At 40.8% G+C, this 20352-nt stretch overlaps 1 protein-coding gene across 13 annotated transcripts in view; it reads right to left on the bottom strand.

Annotated features, from left to right (window-relative positions):
* Positions 1-20352, bottom strand: part of mbnl1 (muscleblind-like splicing regulator 1) — a 48561-nt gene that overhangs the window by 4108 nt on the left and 24101 nt on the right. For 5 of the 13 annotated variants that reach the window (XM_028592617.1, XM_028592619.1, XM_028592616.1 and 2 more), the window contains exons 3-10: positions 7032-7247; positions 6613-6834; positions 5217-5456; positions 4117-4170; positions 2791-2944; positions 1796-1831; positions 892-974; positions 294-338 (exon numbers count right to left, since the gene is read on the bottom strand). In XM_028592617.1, coding sequence (XP_028448418.1) covers positions 294-338; positions 892-974; positions 1796-1831; positions 2791-2944; positions 4117-4170; positions 5217-5456; positions 6613-6834; positions 7032-7247 — 1050 coding nt within the window. The remainder of the gene's footprint in view (positions 1-293; positions 339-891; positions 975-1795; positions 1832-2790; positions 2945-4116; positions 4171-5216; positions 5457-6612; positions 6835-7031; positions 7248-20352) is intronic. The other 8 variants (XM_028592621.1, XM_028592623.1, XM_028592622.1 and 5 more) reach the window with 8 other exon arrangements.

Here is a 20352-nt window from a genome sequence, read left to right as displayed (position 1 = left end):
ATGATGATGAGTCATCCTACATTTTTACTGGTATTATAAAACTGTACAATGTAACTGACTGCTTACAACGTTGCAAATCTTCTTACAGACTGGTTTTTAGAACTTTTCTGACTTTAATAATGAATATGTCCATCTTTTAAACACGAGACATTGCTTAACAAGCTGGAAGCAGCAGCTGAACTCCCCCCCCCCCCCTAAAAAAAGCCAAGCACCAAAGGGCACAGATAGCAACTTTTGCACAAGCTGTGCGAAGGTCGCTGTAAAGATTTTTAATAAAACCACCTTATACATACCAATTGCATGTATTCGTTGGTAGTCAACTTTGATAAGGAAGAGTCCTCAAAATGGGAAAGGACAAAAATCGAGGTTACAATTAGGACAAACATTAAAATACAATACAGTATGTTTTTTTTCCCAGAAAGACAGATAGATCTAAGAAACATATGAATATTGTGGTTAGAGTTTAAACTTGTCACAGTATGATATGTGTACACATGTTGGACTTGAGTGTAGGCCAACAAGAGGGAGTACCGCCTTTTACCCAACCCACCCCTCTCGCTGTAAGACACAAGCATCCCCAGAGCGAGAGAGAAAGAGACTAGAGAGAGAGAGAGACTACATAGAAAGAGAGAGACTAGAGAGAGAGAGACACTGATAGAGAAAGAGAGAGACTAGAGAGAAAGAGAGAGACTAGAGAGAGATACACTGATAGAGAGAGAGAGACTAGAGAGAGAGAGATACACTGATAGAGAGAGAGACTAGAGAGAGAGACGAGAGAATGAGACTGATATAGAGAGAGATGAGATAGAGAGACTGATAGAGAAAGAGAGAGACTGATAGATAGATAGAGAGAGAGAGAGCGATAGAGACTGAGGTGGTAGAGGTGCAAACCTGATTGGTGGAGGCAGTTGCGAAGGGGTTTGTGGCAGATGTGTTGGCTGCAGTGGCTGGAGTACCACCGTGCATCATGGGAACTTTTTTTGGAGGGAAAATCATGTAAGCAAAAATACATAGAGGAGCAGTGTAGCCACATACACACCAGGCAAATGAGGGCAGGAGAAGGAGAGAGAGGGGGAGTCAGAAGAGAGGGTTTCGATTTAACTGGTTCCCTTTCTTCCCTCTGCCAATGCTGATAAGAGGTCTTGTGATTTGAGAACTTGATGTGACACAGTGACACAGTGTAGCTGCAGCAGCAGTGACTTACTTCTGGATTTGTGTGTATTATTAGTCATAAAATGCTGTACTTTAATAATACTGTACTTTCTTGGTAAATACTAGATGAGAGCACAGTTTAAAACAGTTCTACAAAGAAATATTGAGTCTTTAAGGCAGAGGAGATAAGGGGAAGGTTGTAATTGAACTCCCTCTGTTTTTTTTTTATTAATTAAAAAAAAAAAATCAATGTGTCAGGTTAGACCAGCCAAAAGCCAAGTTTAGAGCGGCATGATAACGAGAGTGGCCAAGCAATATACTGTATAGTGGGTGTACACATGAAATTAACTAAATAGAGGTCAGTGAAATTAATTATGAACAACAACAGCTGACAGAGAGGTAATTAACATTAAAATGTCACAATATTTGTCTTTCCTTATGTGGACTCTTGCTTATGCTTCAAATTCACAAAAATGTATCTTCACGCAACTAAAACAGTGACTCTCAGGTCACCAAAATCTCATCACAAAGTGGCCATGGATTCAATACAGTAGATTTCGCAGGATGGTTTCATTTTGATGACGTGCGAGTCACAGACTGACATGAGGTTACAGACAACTGAAGAAGGAAAGCTGGAACCTACCAACGCCGCCTGTAGGTGTCATGCACAATATTGAGCCTGCCCATCATGCAGTGCAACAGGAAGTGGATTGGATAGGGAAGAGAAATCAAAACAGCCCATCACAAGGTTTGTTAGAGTGAGGGGAGAGATAAGGTGGGGAAAAAAAAGGTTAATATCTCTTGGACACAGTCATCAGCGATTGGAATAGGCAAAGTGGTGACATCATCACATCTCTTTTTAATCAACTGAGAGTGTGAATCTAAACTTTTGTCTACAGTGCATTGCATATGAATGTGTAATACAACAAGAGTGATAGTGCGGTTATGATTGTAACTATCGAGTATTAAACATTACATACACACTCTAGACAGGAGTGAGGAGAACAGCAGATGTGTACAGAAGCCTGACTCTGTGGCCTGCTGTTTGTTACCATTAACCAACCCATCCAGCCCCGTCCTTACCAGCCCCAGCCAAAGCCCCGGCAATGCTTTCTCATCAAAAACATGAGTAATCACACCATGGACACGACAATCTAACAAACTAGTAAACCAAGTTATGTCCTTTCTCCTACAAACATCCATGCCTTCCTCATTCAGCCTACATGTACTAGGAGGAGCAGGTAGCTACTGTATGTGGCGTTTTATTAAAGCAATTAGTAGGCAGAAAGACATTCTAACCCATTCTTAACAACTAGTGGCCATGCAATGCCATACAAAGCATAATGCACAAATTTGTTAAAGCATCCTTAGCTTTTCAATTGCACTTTGAGGAATGTTCAACCCTTTCTAGCTTCTAATGAAATCTAGAGCTTTTTTATATTATGCTATGTGTATGACTTTCTTTGTAAGTTCCCTCTATCTGAAGACATAGAAGTTGATGTATAGTCCACAACCAGTCTGCTCCGTCCTGCAATCTACCACCTTTCCCAACCCCAGACAAACAGGAGCCAGGTTAGACCAATCCAGGCCTCCTCTGGGTGGTCAGAGCATTAGTGGAGGTTGCTTTGGGAGCCATACCTGATGGGAGGAAAGCAGCCTGCTGCTGAAACTGCATGCTGGCCAGGGCCTGTTGGTACTGGAGCATGCTGGTGTTAAACATGGCAGTGGCCCCGTTGGCCTTCTCCAGGGCTGCCCGCTTGGGCATTTGAGCCATGACATTAGGGGCGATGCCCTGCCCAGCCAGATGGAGGGAGGTCAGTGAAAATTGAAAAAAAAAGATATAGAAAGAGAGAGAGAGAGAGGTGCGTGGAAAATAGAGAGAGAGATAGAGGGTGTGTTGAAGAGAGGCCAAAACGGGAAAGAAAAGAAAAAGGTAAATACGTTAGAGGACATCATATAAACAGCATCACAACATCCTTGTGTGTACAACAACAACAAAGACAATATCATCATATCATCAGTAGCAAGCAAGCAGCAGTCTGACACAAGTACTACACAAGCAGGAGCATGGTGCTTACTGGAGCTACTGGCTAACAAGCATATTTATTATATTTCATCAGGAAGCTTACTTGGATTATTCATTTTGTACTCCTAGGGCTGACTAAATGCAACATGAGCAAGCAGTAACAATTAAAACAATAAGGCTGCTAACAGGAGGTGGAACAGGTAGGAAGCACAGAGAGAGGGAGGCTGCACTGCTAGCTCCATGATAAACTGTGTAAGCCATGTTTAAGTGATGGTTCACTCTCAGCCAAATGTCAAAAATGGTCTCAGGCCAGGGGACACGAGTCAGCTGTTTAAAGCTACTTTTCTGGAGTGAATATTTACACCATAAAATGCTCTGAATGTGGATTTTGTCTTGGCATGAGGCCATCCTTGAGATCTGAATATCTGTGACAAGATTTGATGGAGTGAACTATCATTTGAACCGTAATCATCTGTTATGGTGTTCCTCTTAGCCCCACCCTTATCCATCTGACATGCACTAGTAACACAGACATGCACACATTTAATTGAGCTGCTCCACACAACACTGACCACTGACTTGGACGTAAGTCTGAAGCCATGCCACCATTTATAGAAGCTCTACTTCCCTAGCCCTGGCTAACTTTTGTTAAACAGGCGACAGGTGATACATTGATTGTGGCTCTTTATCACAAATTCCACATTTGAATTTGTGTTTGAGGTGATTTCTACACGAAAGAAGATAGTTGTTTAGTGTTGGATGCAACCTGAACCCAGAAAGCCACAATCATTTTATCACAGGCAATAATGACAGATCAACAGGAGGAAAAGACAGACATTGCACTGAAACGACAACAAAAATAGCTAGGTATATTTGGTTAAAAACACTGCTCTACAACAAAGCCACATGCCAAGCTAAAAGGTGAAAGGTCATAGTACCAGGTCAAAGGTTGCGTCGAGGGGTCGCTTCAGTGATTTGACAGCCGACTGAGTCTTAATTAGCAGGCAGCGAGCACATGATGGCAATGGGCCAATGGGGTTCAAGCGCATTAACATAAACCAGCAAGCAGAGGTGCATCATGGGGGCAGCAGTGCAGTTTGGGTATAGGTGAGAAAAAACAAAAACAAATAAAAAAACAAATCATTGGAATGCAATATACAAGGGGATAACAGGACTAAGGCATGCACAGTGTGGACACTAGCTCTACTGCTCAACAGTTAAATGATCATCAATAATCAAAGACAGCTACCAATCTACATTAGTTATTGTCACACAAAGATAGATGAATATAGCGATGAGAATATTATTCAGTCATTTCTTTAGGGTGGGTCTCTGAGGTATCGTATCGGACAGAAAATTACATGAAAGCACAATTCACAGGTTTCGGTTTCACTGTGCACATCGTAGTCAGTATCACATTTGGCCCAAAGCTCTCAGCCTCGCTATGTCAATAAGAGCATGTAGAAAGCACTGTGGCTGTATTATTATTCACAGGTGCTGTTACTGTGAGACAGCACAATATTTCCTTGTTGATAATGTCAAGAGGAAGAGAAGTAATAGATAGGAAGTACAGAAACAATGTTGTCACAAATAAGACCAGGCCATCAGAGAGAGAGAGAGAGAGAGAGAGAGGAACTCGCTCTCTGCTTGTGGTACGGGATGAAATGAACAAGGAACTAGACAATCTTTTTTTATTAAATCAGGAAGGGAAAAAAGCTTAATGCACTCATTGAGAATAATGTACCATTGTCCGATCCTTCTTCATATCATCCCGTTCTGAGCAGACTTTACCCAAACCACCTAACACATACACATTTGACCCGGCAAAAGCAGAACTCAAAAAGCTACAGGAAGGTGAGACACTTTCAAAAACATGAATGTAAATATGAGCCACAGAACAAATTCCCTGCTGGGTAATTGAACTTCTAGTTAAATAGCCCTGATATAAAAATGAAGAACTTCCTCAAAATTGCACCTGTAAGCCTGTTACTGTATGTAGGTGTGAAAGAGTGTGACCACGCTTGTACAGACTGCTCACCATGGCCGCGGCGGCTGTGGCCTGGTTCACCTGGTGCTGGGCAGCTTTAATTTTGGCCTGCAGATGGGCCGGCGGGTGGAAGTACTTGCACTTTTCCCGAGAGCAGCGACCCTTGATGTAGTCCATGCACACGGTGACGGTGTTGTCGTTGGTGTCGATCATGGTGCTGTCTGAGGGGTGGGCGAAGCGACAGTCGGTCTCCCCCCGGGAGCAGTTGCCCCTCTGATATTCCCGACACACCTGGACAGAGATCATGAAAAGACGGCGAGTTAGACCTAGAAATTCATGTGGGTACAACACAAGAACAGTCCCAAAAAGAACATTTCCTGCTCGGTGCATTTGTGTTTTTATGTAGAATATATCAAGTATGACTCACCAAGCCTTTACTCTGTCATTAGAGAGAGTCTAAAGTCTATATGTGAGACACCAGAGGGCAGCACTTTCTTTTAATTTAGACGTATCATGCATGAACACGTGGGTATTACTTATCTTCAACTCACTCTGCTTTTCTGCAGTGTGTCAGCAGTGCATGTTTGAACTTAGATAAATGTGTGCTACAGAAAGACAATAAAGGTAACAGTTGCATTTCTACTCAACTTTTTCATTTTACTGACGCGACTGAAAAGAGGAAATGCATTGTACAACATGTATGCTCTACTAAACACACAAAACTGCTTTTGGATGACCTTGCATTTCTAGGCCTATTGTGTGGTTTTGCGATTCCTTTTTCTCTCAAAATCATTAGGCTTATTTCTAGACTCAACAATCACACCACCAGCTGCACTAGAGGAAGAAGGCACAGTAGCCTGGATAGACCAGAATGCAACGCTGCAGCAAAACCTGATATGATTTTAAAAGGGGTTAAAATTCTGAGTTTTACTGACTTTGTTGTTGCTATAACTGGTGCTGTAGAAATCATTACTGCTCTTTCTACTCAAGGTTATATTCAACAGGCTCATCTCTGGTGCTTGTCTATTGGTATTTGGTGAAGCGTACTGGGCGTAAGCAGTGCACAAACTGCACTGGAACTACAGTAGTGGAGGCAGATTAAGTGTGAGAGTGAGTTGATGAAAAACAACTTAATTACAAAGCAACTCTTGGAATGCACTCGGCATCATAAGCAGATGAAAAACTACGCTTTATGATTTTTGCATCTTTTGCATAATAGAGGCTGCTTATAATATCACAGTTCAGTTTTAGGAACAGTTATTCTTACAGTATGCTTGTTAAAAACCACTTGTTAAAAATGTGTGTCTTGTTTACAAGCTCATTATCATACTGGGAGACTCCACTCCGACTAAGAAACACATATAGTAGAGTAGAGCTTTCCTGGTACTTAGGGAGGTGTGGGGTCTATGCTGCATATAATCTGGAGAAAAAACAGTGTGTCTGTTACCTCAAGTCTATCTGTTCTCAGCAGTTTCTGGGCTGCAGCAGCGGCAGAGTTGGGGCCTTGGTTGACGTTGGGGCTGGAGGCCATGAGGACAGGGGTGCTGGACATTATCTCTTGGGGCATCAGGCCTGGTGACATAGGGCTCAGGTAGGGATTAAAGGCTGCGGCTGCAGCTGCTGCTGCGCTGGCGTTGGAGGCCATGCCTGGCGACATCGAGAACATGGGCTGGAAGAGAGCCAAATAAAAACAGGAGAATGAAATGACTGTGGCGAAAATGTACACATAAACCACAACTGTGGGTTTTTTGTATGGGGAAAAAAATAGAGAGGGACTGAAGGAAAGACAAATCAAAAGACTGAAAAAGCCACGCAGACTGTGAAGGAGCTGTATATGTGTGAGCTTTTACATGTATGTGGTCTCACCGTGGGCAGCAGCTGTGGTGTGTTCATACGTGTGTGTCCTCTCACCATAGGTGGTAGCTGCGTGGCAGGCATCATGGCGTTGGCGAGCTGCATCTGTTGGGCGAGCATGGCCATGTTCTTCTGCTGGATCAAGTTGTTCCTGCCATTGATCTCCAGCTGGGTCTTTAGGTGGGCAGGAGGGTGCAGGTACTTGCAGTTCTCCCTGGAACAACGGCCCTAAATGGAAAAATGGAAAAACATTGTCAGAATGACCCATTTACTGCAGGTTTGGCTGCATTCACAATGGAAATATGGTAACCGTACACTTTATGGGCATGTTGAAACTACCAGTGTCAAGTTCTTGTGGGAGTATCTTGGATTCAAACTGATGACGTTTGTAAGTTTGTAAAGTTGACTTGTGGCTTTGTGCTTGCGGCATGACTCTATGGATGACAATGCTGGTCTGTATTTCAGTCCAACATTCATGATTCTCAGACGATGAATCCTAATGACTTCCGATCCCCTGACTTTTCCTCTGGTGCGAGCATGAGGTTAACATTTGTGGTTAATGTCTCAACAACTATCGGATAGCTTGCTACAGACATTCATGTTTCCCTCAGTATGAACTGTAATAACTTTGGTGAACCTCTGACCTTTCATTTCAGACCATTATCTGGCCAAAATTTCAAGTTGTCCAATACTTTGGTTTAAATAGCTGCAAAACTAATGGCATTCCCATCAGTCTCAGCATTTTGTGTTTAGCGCTAATTAGCATGGCAACATGCTAAACGAAGATGGCAAACATTTTAAACATCAGCATGTTCCCATAGTCACAGTGAAAATGTTGCCATGCTGACGTTAGCATTTAGCTCAAAGCACCGTTGTCCCAAAGTACATTACATGGCATGGCTGTAGACTCTTAGTCTTGTTATGATCTTTTGTACTCCAATAGTCTGAGCTTCCCCTCAATGCAGACTAATTAAAATAGTATACTGAATGTAGCACCTGGAAATACCCCTTTTGAAAGTATTTTTGTTTGCTTACACATAATACATAATTTAATCTGTATTCTGTTTAGTAATGTATTGAGACATGTAGGATGAGCACACGGAGTGTGTGTGTGTGTGCGATGATGTACTCTTGAAATTGCTGTTTTGTGATAAGTCTTGCTGTGAAGGAATACAAATTTACTTTTATACACTACTAGCACCGCTGCGGTCTGAGTGGTGTAACATGAGCATTTACAAATCACAATGTGAATATGGCAAGCAGACTTGTTTTTGGTTACGTGCAACATCATGACATCAAAAATTGTGTAAATGCTCAATGTCAGACACTCAAATTCTCATTAGGTCTGGGCTAAGTTCACCACTAATTGTTAACGGCTTGCTATTTCTGTCAGTCCCAGCAGGGACATGTGTACGTGTGCGTGTGCGTGTTAGCCCCAGGAGGTAATGACGGACAGTGCTGCTCTCCAGAGGTCCATCTTAGCTACATTTCTAACTAATGCTAAAAATACTGTCCACTCATATGATCCGTATATATTGTATCAGCAGTCATCCGGAGGTCACACATCAAAGTCTTAAAATAATTATCTCAGACAGGGATCCCTTTTTGATGCCTGCTGTTGAGTATCCAATTACACCTTTAGTCTGGAGAGGAGTCTAAGAAAAAGGCTGACAAACGCACATTCTCATGCAAGCAAGAATGCAATGCATACACATCAATGCACGCATGTCGGGGTCATGTTCGGATAACAGGTGGCAGATACACGTCACACAAACATAACACAAACGCACGCACAAACACGTCCACAGTTTAAGAAAGCTGTGTATTCACTTTCAGTCCTGCAGCACAGCTGAGCTGACTGTGGCAGCCTGCGCTTTGCCTCGCTGACAGAGCTGTCCCCACTGGGATTCATCTCTATACCCCGTCATGACTTCATTCCTCTTTCTCTCGTCTCCTTCCCTTTCGCTGACACTGGAGCACCGGACAGGTGCGAGGGAATGGGGTGGGGGATAAGGAGCAGAGAGGGGGGACACTTAAATAGCAGAGGTGGCCTCTTTAAGATTTTTTGTTTAGTCCACTTGTCTGAAGTTGTTATCTAAAGTTCTCATTGGATCTCCTTTTAAAAGGGATTTCTTAAAGATTGTGTATGGAGTGGGACTACAGCCATGTCTCTTCTATTCTGTGTCACTGTTATCTTTGTTACTGCCTCAGTAACAGAAGGGAGCATATGGCTTATGGTAACAAAATCTTGAGTGAAGAGCTAACTGATGCAAAATATTATATATGATATTTATGTCTTACTTTAAAAATAAGCTAAAATTGGCTGACATGCTGTAGATGAAAACGTGCATAAAGTGAAGCTTGAGATATTTTCCTTTTGACGTAAAGACAAAAGCACACACAAACACACAGAGCCATAAACAAGGCATTTATAATGGATTTAATAACCTCTCACAATGTGTGTGATACACCTTCAGTGCATCAAAGATACAAGCAAAAAAGGAATATGTCACAGTTTTTGTATAATATGGAATAAATTGCTTATATAACTTTATATTCATTTCCAAGGGCAATTTAGGGGCAATGTTGGTGGATGAATTGATTGATTGATTAATTAATTAAAGGAAATTTCAACAAAAGCATAACTTTCCATGCTGAGGTGAAGGTTTCCATTCCGGGTTATGTACGCATAGGTTGAGCTGGCATTCAGAAGAATTCTGACACTGTCAACGCTGTGTGTGGAAAGTGAGCGAGTGCGTCTTGAATGTGTGAAACAAGAGGAGATGAAACCAGGTTCTAATAGCACTTATCCACAAAGTGACAATGGCATGCAGCAAGGGGAGGGAGTGAGAGTGTGTGGAGAGATAGTGTGTGTTACGTGAGTTGGCGTGTGTGCGCGGAGGGAGTTGCGAAGGCATGGAGGATCATGTTGCGTTCACCCCATATGACCCTGTCTGTCGAGTACAGGATTCACACCTGCAGTGGTTTATGCATGGGTTAAGGTGGTACGGTAACGTTTAAGAAAGAAACACGTGGCTTTGACTTGAGCTAACATTTGCCAGTCTGCCGAATCACGCAAAGAGAAATGCCATCAACCAACACAGGCAGCCATTTTGAAACAAAGAATCAGGTCCCAGAAGAGGAAACATCAGGCTGCATAAGTGGAAGAGAGCGAGTCATAGTGACTCCATAGCGAGAGAGCGCCGGGCTGCGTCAGGGAAATTTTAGAACTTGCAGAAGAAGTGATTAGTGTGGGTCATCACATGCAGGGAGGAGAGAGAGAGACTAGAGAGAGAGAGAGAGAGAGAGAGAGCGAGAGAGAGAGAAATGGAGATGCAGACTGAGATAGGGAGAAGAAAGACGCCGCCCCTCTCACATCATGTTTGTGGCTGTTATCATGACATCAGCGGCCTTGAGGAGCAGCAAGAGACGGTGTCCACGGCAACAGAGCAGCCGGACCCACTGCTCTAACAACACAGTTATTCCTGGAATCTTCCTGATCGCTGGCAGATACAGGAAAGAAAATACTAGAGATATAACCGACCCTGAAGACACAACTATTCCAAGAGTAGAGGGCATCCAATCACCTGTCCTGTGTCCAGGCCTTTTTGTGTGTCTGTGCTGCTAATACAACCATCAGGAAAAAGCTGATTCTCACTGCCGATGAATGTTAAAGATATCATCTTCAACGTTTCAAAATCGCTCGAGGGATTCAAATCTCGGAACACAGAATTATATTATCTCATTATAGCAACAAAATTTAAAGGTAATTATGCAAATTAAAAAAATAAAATTGGATGTGTTATGGAGACCCATAGAAGGTTTCAAATCACATTTTTCATGGCCCAGTGAGAAAATACCTGATGAGAATGGGATCAGTGAATGAAGTGATTTGTCTTTGTGAATGAAGTGATACTCCATGCTTATGCCAGAAATTATGAAAACAATGAAGCGAGCCGCTTCAGAGCGATTTATCCACATCATTAGTTGATTCCCCAGTGTCGGTTCAGGTTGATGAGCAGAGAGCAGTTACATATGTGTCTTCATCATCCAAAATGTGTTTCAGGAATGTTTTTTCCACTTCGGGTTATCCAGTTCTACAGCTGCATATTATGACATATTATCATAGCCCCTTTCACACTGCACGTAGCCTAAAGCTAAGAAAGCGTTCACACTGACACAATCCAAATGGACTAACCCCAACTTTAGCCTAGGGCTTGTTGGCCCTTCTCTGGGGCAAGGTTAGCCCCGAGATTGTAGGGTTAAACCCTAAAAAAAAAACCTGGGGCTAACAGGTGCCAGTATGAAACAAGGCTCTTGGAATGTATACTGCTGCTTGCTGTTACAGTTTTTTCCGATTGCTAAACGACAGTGGGCACAACTGGAGTCACATGTGCAAAACTCAAACTACAGTCTGCCCTACCAACAGTCACCTGAGCTAAACAGTTCACATCACCTGCAAAACAGGCTCAGTGCAGCCAAACACTATGCACAAGCCTCACTGAGATAACACACACACACACACACACACACACTGAGATAACACACACTGTCACTCAGAACACACTGAGGGTAAAAACACTAGCGTCAAACACCAATACAGAAATTACAAACTTTCTCATCTTTACAGTTTGAAAAATTTGAGTGACTTCACACTACTCAATAGTTTATTTAAGGAAAAGATATAGATTGTATTATACACCAATTTTTACGTGAGGTAAACAAGAAGGAATGAAAATTTTCTTCAATATAGTATTTTGTCTCTAGTAATTTATGAAATTACTGTGGAAAAAAACTAAAGGTACATACGTAACAGTACCAAAGAATAGTGTGACTAATCCTGCCTCTCTCCAGCATCATGTGGCAAGTTTTCTTCATCACATTGGATGTCTGCATCATCTCTAAATACACATTCATTGCTTTCACCTCCATTACTTTCTGAAAAACAGTAAGAACACAGTTTTACTGTTGTAAAGATATAGTGTTTTTCACTTTTTTTATAGCTGTGTACATAATCTCAGACATCTTACCTGGACATGTTGGTATCTCTGCTCTTTTACCTGTTTCTCTCAAACGGTACAGTTTATAATTGTTTCATTCTTATTTGGGGTTTGTATACAAAAAAGTCTCTCTGAGCTTTCTCTATATAAATACCGTATATGTTCACTAACTAGTCTAAAACAAGACACTTAGGCTTTCAGCTAAAATTCCAATCAGCAGTGTTTGATAGGCACCAGACTGAAATCTATTCTGTTTTGAATGTGTGGTTAACAGTTTTGACAGCAGTGTGTTAGCATTTGAACAAGTGCTGTAAATCTACAGTGTTGTGCATGTTGTGGTTAAAGTCATGGGATAAGTGTGTAGAGTTTTGAAAACTGTGTTCAAGCAATGAAAAAACAACTAGAGTTTGGTCCACATGAACTGCTGCTGTGCAGACTGGAGTTAGAGTTTTGCACATGTGACTCCAGTTGTGCCCACTGTCGTCTAGCAATCGAAAAAAACTGTAACAGAAGAAGTTGGAGAATGTTAACATTAGGTATGTGTTTCAACTGACACGTAACCCAGGGCTAGAAGAAGTCAAGTGTGAATTGTATAGCCCTGGGCTCAGGCTAACCCTGAGAATACGGTGTGAAAAGCCCTCATATTGTTTTATCAAGGGCCACAATTCTAAAATGACAAAACCTAAAGATATATTAATAATACTGAATGAGAATATTTCAAATAAATTGTTTTTCAATGTATAAAAATGACTACTTATATGTACAAATTGCAAAATGACTAGAAGAAATTGATAACTGGTTTAAACTAATGTACAGTGCAGTGCAATACAGATTGCAGGTTACATTACAGAATAAATATTTGTTCAGATCTCATTTTGTAAAATATTTTACATTTGCTTGTCATCATTACTTTATATAACGATGACTTGTGGATCACAAACAATAACTTAAAATAAAAACAATAATAACAACTGAATTCAATAACAACTGAACTTCCCGTGCCTTCTTTAGGTTCAGTCCAGACTCTGTTTTGTATTAGTAGTGGGGGGTCTGTGTTTCTCCTGGTGAGATCAGACTTGCCAAACTCCAGGCCAAACAGGGAACAATAATCCCACTGGCTACCGTACTGTCTGATTGATGATAAATTGGAATAACATGTCCCACCCTGATCACAGTCTCTTCTAACTCTGCCTCTCACTCGTAGACACACACACACACACCCTGCTTTTGTGACTGTGTGGGATTTAAACAAACAATGAACCAATGTGTAAAGAATGCTGGGTGTGGCTGCATCCCAATCCTTTGGAAAAGAACAAGTGAAGCATGCGGCAAGATGTATAAATGCGCCTGTGTGTGTGTGTGTGTGTGTGTGTGTGTGTGTGTGTGTGTTTGTGTGTGCGTGTGTGTGTGTGTGTTTGTGTGTGTATGTGAGAAGAAGTGAGTGAAACAGTGGCAAGGTGGTGTAACACTGGTCTTAACTTAAGGGTTAGAGTACAAATATATCCAATACACCAGTGGTTCACAACCTTTTTGAATTACAACACCTCACTACTGGTGGTTAATAATATGCTGAATGGTTTAAGGGCCACAATACATCTCTAATCTGCTGCTACATCATGAACCGTCCAGACCTCTCAAGTCGTCTGGGGCAGTCTGTTGACTGTCCTCAGTATTGCGGCTGTAAGCAGTCCGACAAAGTGCTGCCATGAGGGACTAAACAATGAGAGATGCATAAACACACTGTGACGCGCTCGAGATTGTATTGCAATGATTTATTCCTCCACATGTAAAATACAACTAGCACTGTAGTTACCAAATGTAAAGTTACTTTGTGAGTTGGAATAAACGCGTTAGTGCAGCGGTCAACAGAAAGTGTGTCGCTCCCAGGCTCACCCCTCTCTGTCAAAAACCCCCAAAAACCCAGGTGAACAGGTGAAGCAAACAAATATATGTTATCACTTCCGCTCAAACCGCCCACCACCTACAATACAAGTGCACAACACAATAATCAACAAACAATACTAAACGAGACCATAAATAATTTACCTGAGACCTGAGGTGTTAAAACTGTCTCGTAATTCATAAAAAAACTAAATAAGAATTAGAAGTAAAAAAAAATTTGTATAGCAGAAATATGTTATCTTGCTTTCCTTTCCCCTTTGAACGTCTCATGTCAGATCTATCTTACGACCCATTCGGGAGCCATTGCAACAAACCATCAATCTAAATTTCCTTTGGGCTTTAAACTGTGGCAAGAACATTTACTAAAATTCTAAATTATTAAAAACTTGGAAAATCATTTCTGTTACACTAATTAACAGCTAGTGTATGTCTGTTTTACATCACTTATTTGCAGCATTGCCTATGCATATATGTATATATATGTATATATATATATATATATATATATATATATATATATATATATATATATATATATATATATATATATATATATATATATGTGTATTCTTATGTTTCTTTGATGTTCCAGTGTAGTGGTGTGAGACTCAGTTGTGTTGGGTTCTGGTGTGAAGCCACACTGTTCTCTGCCCTGCGTTCCAGTGACTTCTGTCCAAACATACGCAGAGATGAAAGCCCTTTCTCCTCACACACACTGTGAATAAAGCTTTGTTTTGCTGGAAAAGCAGCAGAGACTCAAAGGGCCAGGCCCGGTGGTTGGTTGTTTTTGTCTACTGTGTGCTCAAATATGGCTCAAAATATAAAACATATCAGATGAGTCAAAATTCTGACAACTGGCAGATCATCTTACATGACATGGCAAACTGGAATTTCCTGATAGTCAGTGAAGAGCTATGCAAATTACTGAAAACATAGCAGTCCAAGAATATTCAGCCGTGCTTGTGTGGTGTTATTGTTGCTATATTTGCAAGTATTGAGCCACCAAAAGCAATGAGAAATTCGCAATCAATAATACCCTTTTACAGTAAAGTACAATTGATTTTCTTTTTGGTTTTAGCCACTTAATTGTGCATTAAATTAGCAGTAAAGTTTATAAGGAGGGCAAGGAGGACGTAAGAGATCTACGCAGTGATACTTGATGCAGGGTTGTTTCTCGCTGTGGCTTGCATTTCTATATCAGACCATGAACGCACACTCATACCCTTGTGATTATGTCTATATCTCCCTGTTGGGACTCAGTGTACACTGTGATCCATGCTGGAGCTTATTGGGATACGGAGGAGGGAGGGAGTGTTAATCTATGATAATAGTGGCAGTATGCCCCCGGTGACGCATTACCACCCTCACCAAACAACGACGATGAGAAAAAGGATTACGGGCTACAACACAGACCACACACAGAGTGATGAGGTAAGATAGATTCAAAACATTGTCTGTGTGGTCAGAAAATGTTGGTGGATTTACAAAGTTTTAGGTGATCATTTAAGGTAATACTGTGCAAACTTAAGATGACAGCAGTCTCACTTGATGCTTCAAACATAAACACACATATGGATTAGACACAGTGGCAGCCACACAAACCTCACTATTTATAGACACACACACACACACACACGCACACGCACGCACGCACGCACACACACACACACACAATGAGTTATTCACACTTGAGATAGTGTTGGTTCTCAGAAATGCCTCAGGTCAGATGTCACGTACACAGGAGCCCTGGATCCAAACTTAGACCTCTCTGTTTTTCTCTTGACTCGCCCCCCCTGCCCCCCCCCCCCCCTCCTCTCTATCTCTTTTCACACAAACATACTTTCATGTGACTTTATTTACGCCAGGTTTTTTTTTCTCTACAGTCTCTGTTCAATGCAGTGCTGCTTTCTTCTCCTGTAAAGGCTAACAAGGTTAGTTCGGTCCTTTTCATTATCAGTAATAACACAGCAATCTCGCAGGTATCGATTTGAGCAGCAGCACTTTATGAAAGCCATCCAGTACTCGCAGTGTAAGTACGTGAGGTGGCCTGAGCACGTTCATTAAATCATCTCGGAGCTCCACTTCCCAGCGGGAGACAGAAAGAAAAGTCATTGCGCAGACATCACAAGGTCCAGGCAGCAGCGAGGCGTCAATAACAACGCTATTGTTTCTGAAACGACTGAGGTGTGCTCTTTTCTCACTCAGTCTGTAGGCCTCACAGGCTCAGAATCAAAGTCGGCCATGTATCTTAATCAGCCGGCCTTTCACAACTTTAAAGAGGAGTCATCTGGTGACGTGCGAAACCAATGGTTAGACTTTGCTTCTAGTGCCTTAGCAGAGCATCTACATTAATAGCAAATGTACTTTTATGATTCCCCACCATATAGATGGATTTATGTTCATAGGTTTTAAATAGTTAAGGAACTGTTATGCTTTAATGTGTGGATTTAACTACCATAACAGTCCTGAATAGCATTACGAATCACATGAACTTTGTCACAGACAGATAAGAAAAAAGGGGACAGAAGGGAAAGTGATCATATAAGGCAGAAGTAACAAAGGAAACTCCTTTCACCAAGATAAGAAAAGCTTACTGTATGCCTTCCCCATCTTGTTTTATGTAGACTACATCCCTGCTTCTTCAAACACTTCAAAAGCTGAAAGAAAGTTTAGAGGCATGCCACTGCTCCTTTTTCTCTTTTATATGCCGTTCTTTGATCCCCATTGTCTGTTCTCCCTTTCTAACCCACACCACTACCACCATTATCTGCACAGGGTTCATATCCTTCTCAGGTTTGTGACACCTGGGTTGTGGAAACATGCAGAACAAGTCCCTTCTATCAACGGCCAAGTAATAACCACTGGGCAGATGATTAATTTAGTTTGCAGCACTAACAGATTCAATCTGGCATGTATTGTGCTAATCTGATCTCAGACCGTAATCCTATCCACAGCTCTATTCCCACTGTCAACTGGCCTAATCCTGTTTCCTGCGTGCGATTATCTCCTTTGAATTTCTCACTAGCAAAAGCGGGATGCTTTCACACTCCTCTCTCTCTCTCTCTCTCTCTCTCTCTCTCTCTCTCTCTCTAATTGCATTTTATGAAGGGATTTTTGTATCACATTAACTCTTAAAATGTATTCTCTCTTGAAAGGTGAGAAAAAAAAAAAAACTGACAGTGGAGTGGGAATTCAATTAGTTTCCGGGGCTACTTGACTTGTATCACAAATTCTGTACACGTGTTGGTGTCCTATAATAAGCATCACATGGAATTATTCTCGTTTATTCTTTTCTATTCTATTAGGGTTACTGCAAGTTTCTAAACAACATAAATTAACTCTACTTTCAGTTTTCAATGAATAGTCTAAATCCCATATCACTGAAATGAGAGTAGCTACAGCAACCAATGACTATTCAATCAGTCCAAAGTCCAGTCCAGAAGTCCAGACGTATTAACTGGCAGTGTGCAAATGCAAGTAATGCTAAATGCTACGGCTGCTCATGATATATAAAGCAATATATTATGTACCTGGCGCTAGTATGAGTAATGGCCAATGTAGAGGATGCAGATGCAGTATGAGTCCTGCAGTCTGTGTGTGTGTGTGACACGAAACTAATCAGGGCTAACACTAATTGGACCTCAGGTGGTCCTGGTGACTGTTTCAGGTCAAAAAACAAGGACACACGATGGATCATGACAAGCCAAAATGGAGATATAACATCATTTGAGAAAAGAGGGTGATGTGTTGACTGCTGACTTGTTTCACTTCTCAGTTTTCGCTCAATGTCACATAATAATGTTTTTATAAAATGGGTATGTTTTACAATTTTACAGTTAGGGTTGGATAATAATAATGAATAAATAATAATAAATATGAATCTGAGTATGTATTATTGAAATCGATATGAATTTGAGTATGTAGATATGAAATGGATATGTATTACTGCAATGGATATGGATATGGAATGTGTGTATATATATATATATATATATATATATATATATATATATATTTGCACTCATGTAGGAAACACTGTGAATATAAATATTTTTAAAGGCTAAGTGGCAACAAGTTAACATTGTGGAGTCACTATGTATTCCTGAAATGGATGAGAAATTGATATGTGTAGTATTGCAATTACATTAAGATATGTATTACTTGTATGAATGTGAAATTTTGCACAAGTGACAGGTGTGTTTATTGAGAGCCACTCCCATCGATAAATGATTGTCAATTGTCTCACACCTGGGGAGCCAGAATGGGAGGATCAGAATGTATTTAAGATCACGATTGTGTGTATTGTTGAAAATACTCTTGATGAAGGTCCAGAGGGACCGCAACGTTAGCTGCCTTTAATAAATGGTGATGGTGCAGCAAGAACACCAATGCCATGGGTTTGACAGGCCCAGACACCGTGATTTTGAGAAGGAATGTACTTTAAAGAAAAACAAAATTGACACAGAGAGAGAGAGAGCAATTGAGCGAGTGAAAAACAGATGGACAGCTATCCTTGCTCTCTCACATTCTTGTGCCTTGCACCACCAGCGGGCGTCTCACCGTGTAGATTATTTTTCACGTTTTGGCATCAACATAGAGATAAGAGGCGGGGTAAAGTTGACTGATATACCTAACAGCTGGCGAGGGGGAGGAGCAGTGTGAAAAGGTGTTGAGAGAGTTGAGTCTAAATGTGAGTAGCTGTGCCCTCAAGATCCTCTCCTTCTCTCTCATCTGTCTAATGGGAAGATAATGGCAGAGCTGACAGACTGAAAAAGCCAACAAGAAAGAGAGAGAAACCGGAAGTTATAGACGGAGATGGATAGGGATAATTAGGAAAAGCCAGATCAGTTGTAAGGCTGAAGGTATATTAAGATTAAAACAATTTCACCTCTTATCCGCCAGTTTTCCTTTTTTTTATTTCCCCTTAAGTAGCTTTAAAGTCCCTTAGATTACCTTGTAATCAAACCCCATTTTTGAAAGTATTTATGCCCGCCATTATTTCTGCATAGCATTTAAATGTTTTCACATTCAGTAACGATCTCTTAATTTAATAGTGGCGGAGTCCGCCATTCTTGTGCTGAATTGAGATCGCCTCCCTAAACACGAGGGATTCACAGGAAAATTATGCATCGCTGCAATCCGGGGAAAAGTGAAGTGTTTATCAGTGCGGTTAGGCACAAACCACGAACACGACAACGGCTGTTTTCGGCATTTTTGTTCTCTGTTAAAACAATGTGAGTTTGTATAGCTGCAACACACTGTTTACTCTTCTGTTGTATTAGGCTGCTGCTCAACGAGCGTTTGCTTAAGTATTAGACTGAGCTTTTATACTAAAGGCAAGGCAAGGCAAGGCGATTTTATTTATATAGCACATTTCAGCACAAGGCAACTCAAAGTGCTTCACACAAATCATCAATCATTAAAGAACAAATAACAAAAATAGGGAGTAAAATAAGAATATAAATAGTAATGAATACAAATTTAAAACCATTTAAGATAAAAAAAAATAAATAAAAATCCGTATTAAAATTGTATACGAAATAAAAAAAGTCTTATTCCACATTTTCTGACAATATTCCATATATTCTGCGGTGGCTTTTTCGAGTTTTTATTCAAGCTATATGATATTTAAATCCAAGACTCATGGCAGCGCCATGTCTCCAAATGAAAATACATGTATTCTAGATGTACATGGATGCATTTACATATTATTAGATGTCATACATGCATTGCAGTGCATCATTTTAGACCCATTTTTCCTCAATTTATTCTGATGTATTAAAATAAGGTTCTTGGGGTTAAAAGTGATGAAGATAGAAATGTTTTCTTGCTAATGTCTGAAGGATGGAGCCAACAATAACATCTATCTTGAAGTTCATGTCACAAGCATTGAATAGTTGATACCTAGGCCTATGCAGAACTGGTTTGTATGAAGCTTTCATAAAAATAAAGCATGATGAGGGCTGTCTTTCTACAGTATGTGTGCATATAAAAAAGCCTTACCTTTATTGTGTATGAGTTCAAATAAATGTAAATGTTTGCTCCGATGTAGTTTCCTGTTTCATTTAATAGTTGCTTGGAAATCTATACATTTTAACCAATAAAAACGCATGAACATAATTATTATTATTAATCCACTAATACCAGCATAACTGGAATAAAAACACTTCAATCTCGGCTTTAAATTGTCAATATTGATTAATTGGTGAAGCAAACAAACCCTCAAGCTATGTGAGGTTGTATGGTATGTCTGTGTGTTAGAGAGACAGAGAGAGAGGCTAGAGAAGTAATCATTGTATCAGTGGTGTTATGAAGGGGCCCAGTGTGATGGAGGGATAGGGACGACTGACACTGAGAAGAAAAGACAGGCTGTTGTCGCTGATCTTCCGTCACATAAGCTCACAGAGAAGACGCACAGCCAAACTGATCTG

Source organism: Perca flavescens, chromosome 12, assembly GCF_004354835.1.
Source record: "Perca flavescens isolate YP-PL-M2 chromosome 12, PFLA_1.0, whole genome shotgun sequence".
Taxonomy (NCBI): domain Eukaryota; kingdom Metazoa; phylum Chordata; class Actinopteri; order Perciformes; family Percidae; genus Perca; species Perca flavescens.
Note: the sequence above shows the minus strand (reverse complement) of the source record. Positions and strands in the feature narration are given on the sequence as shown.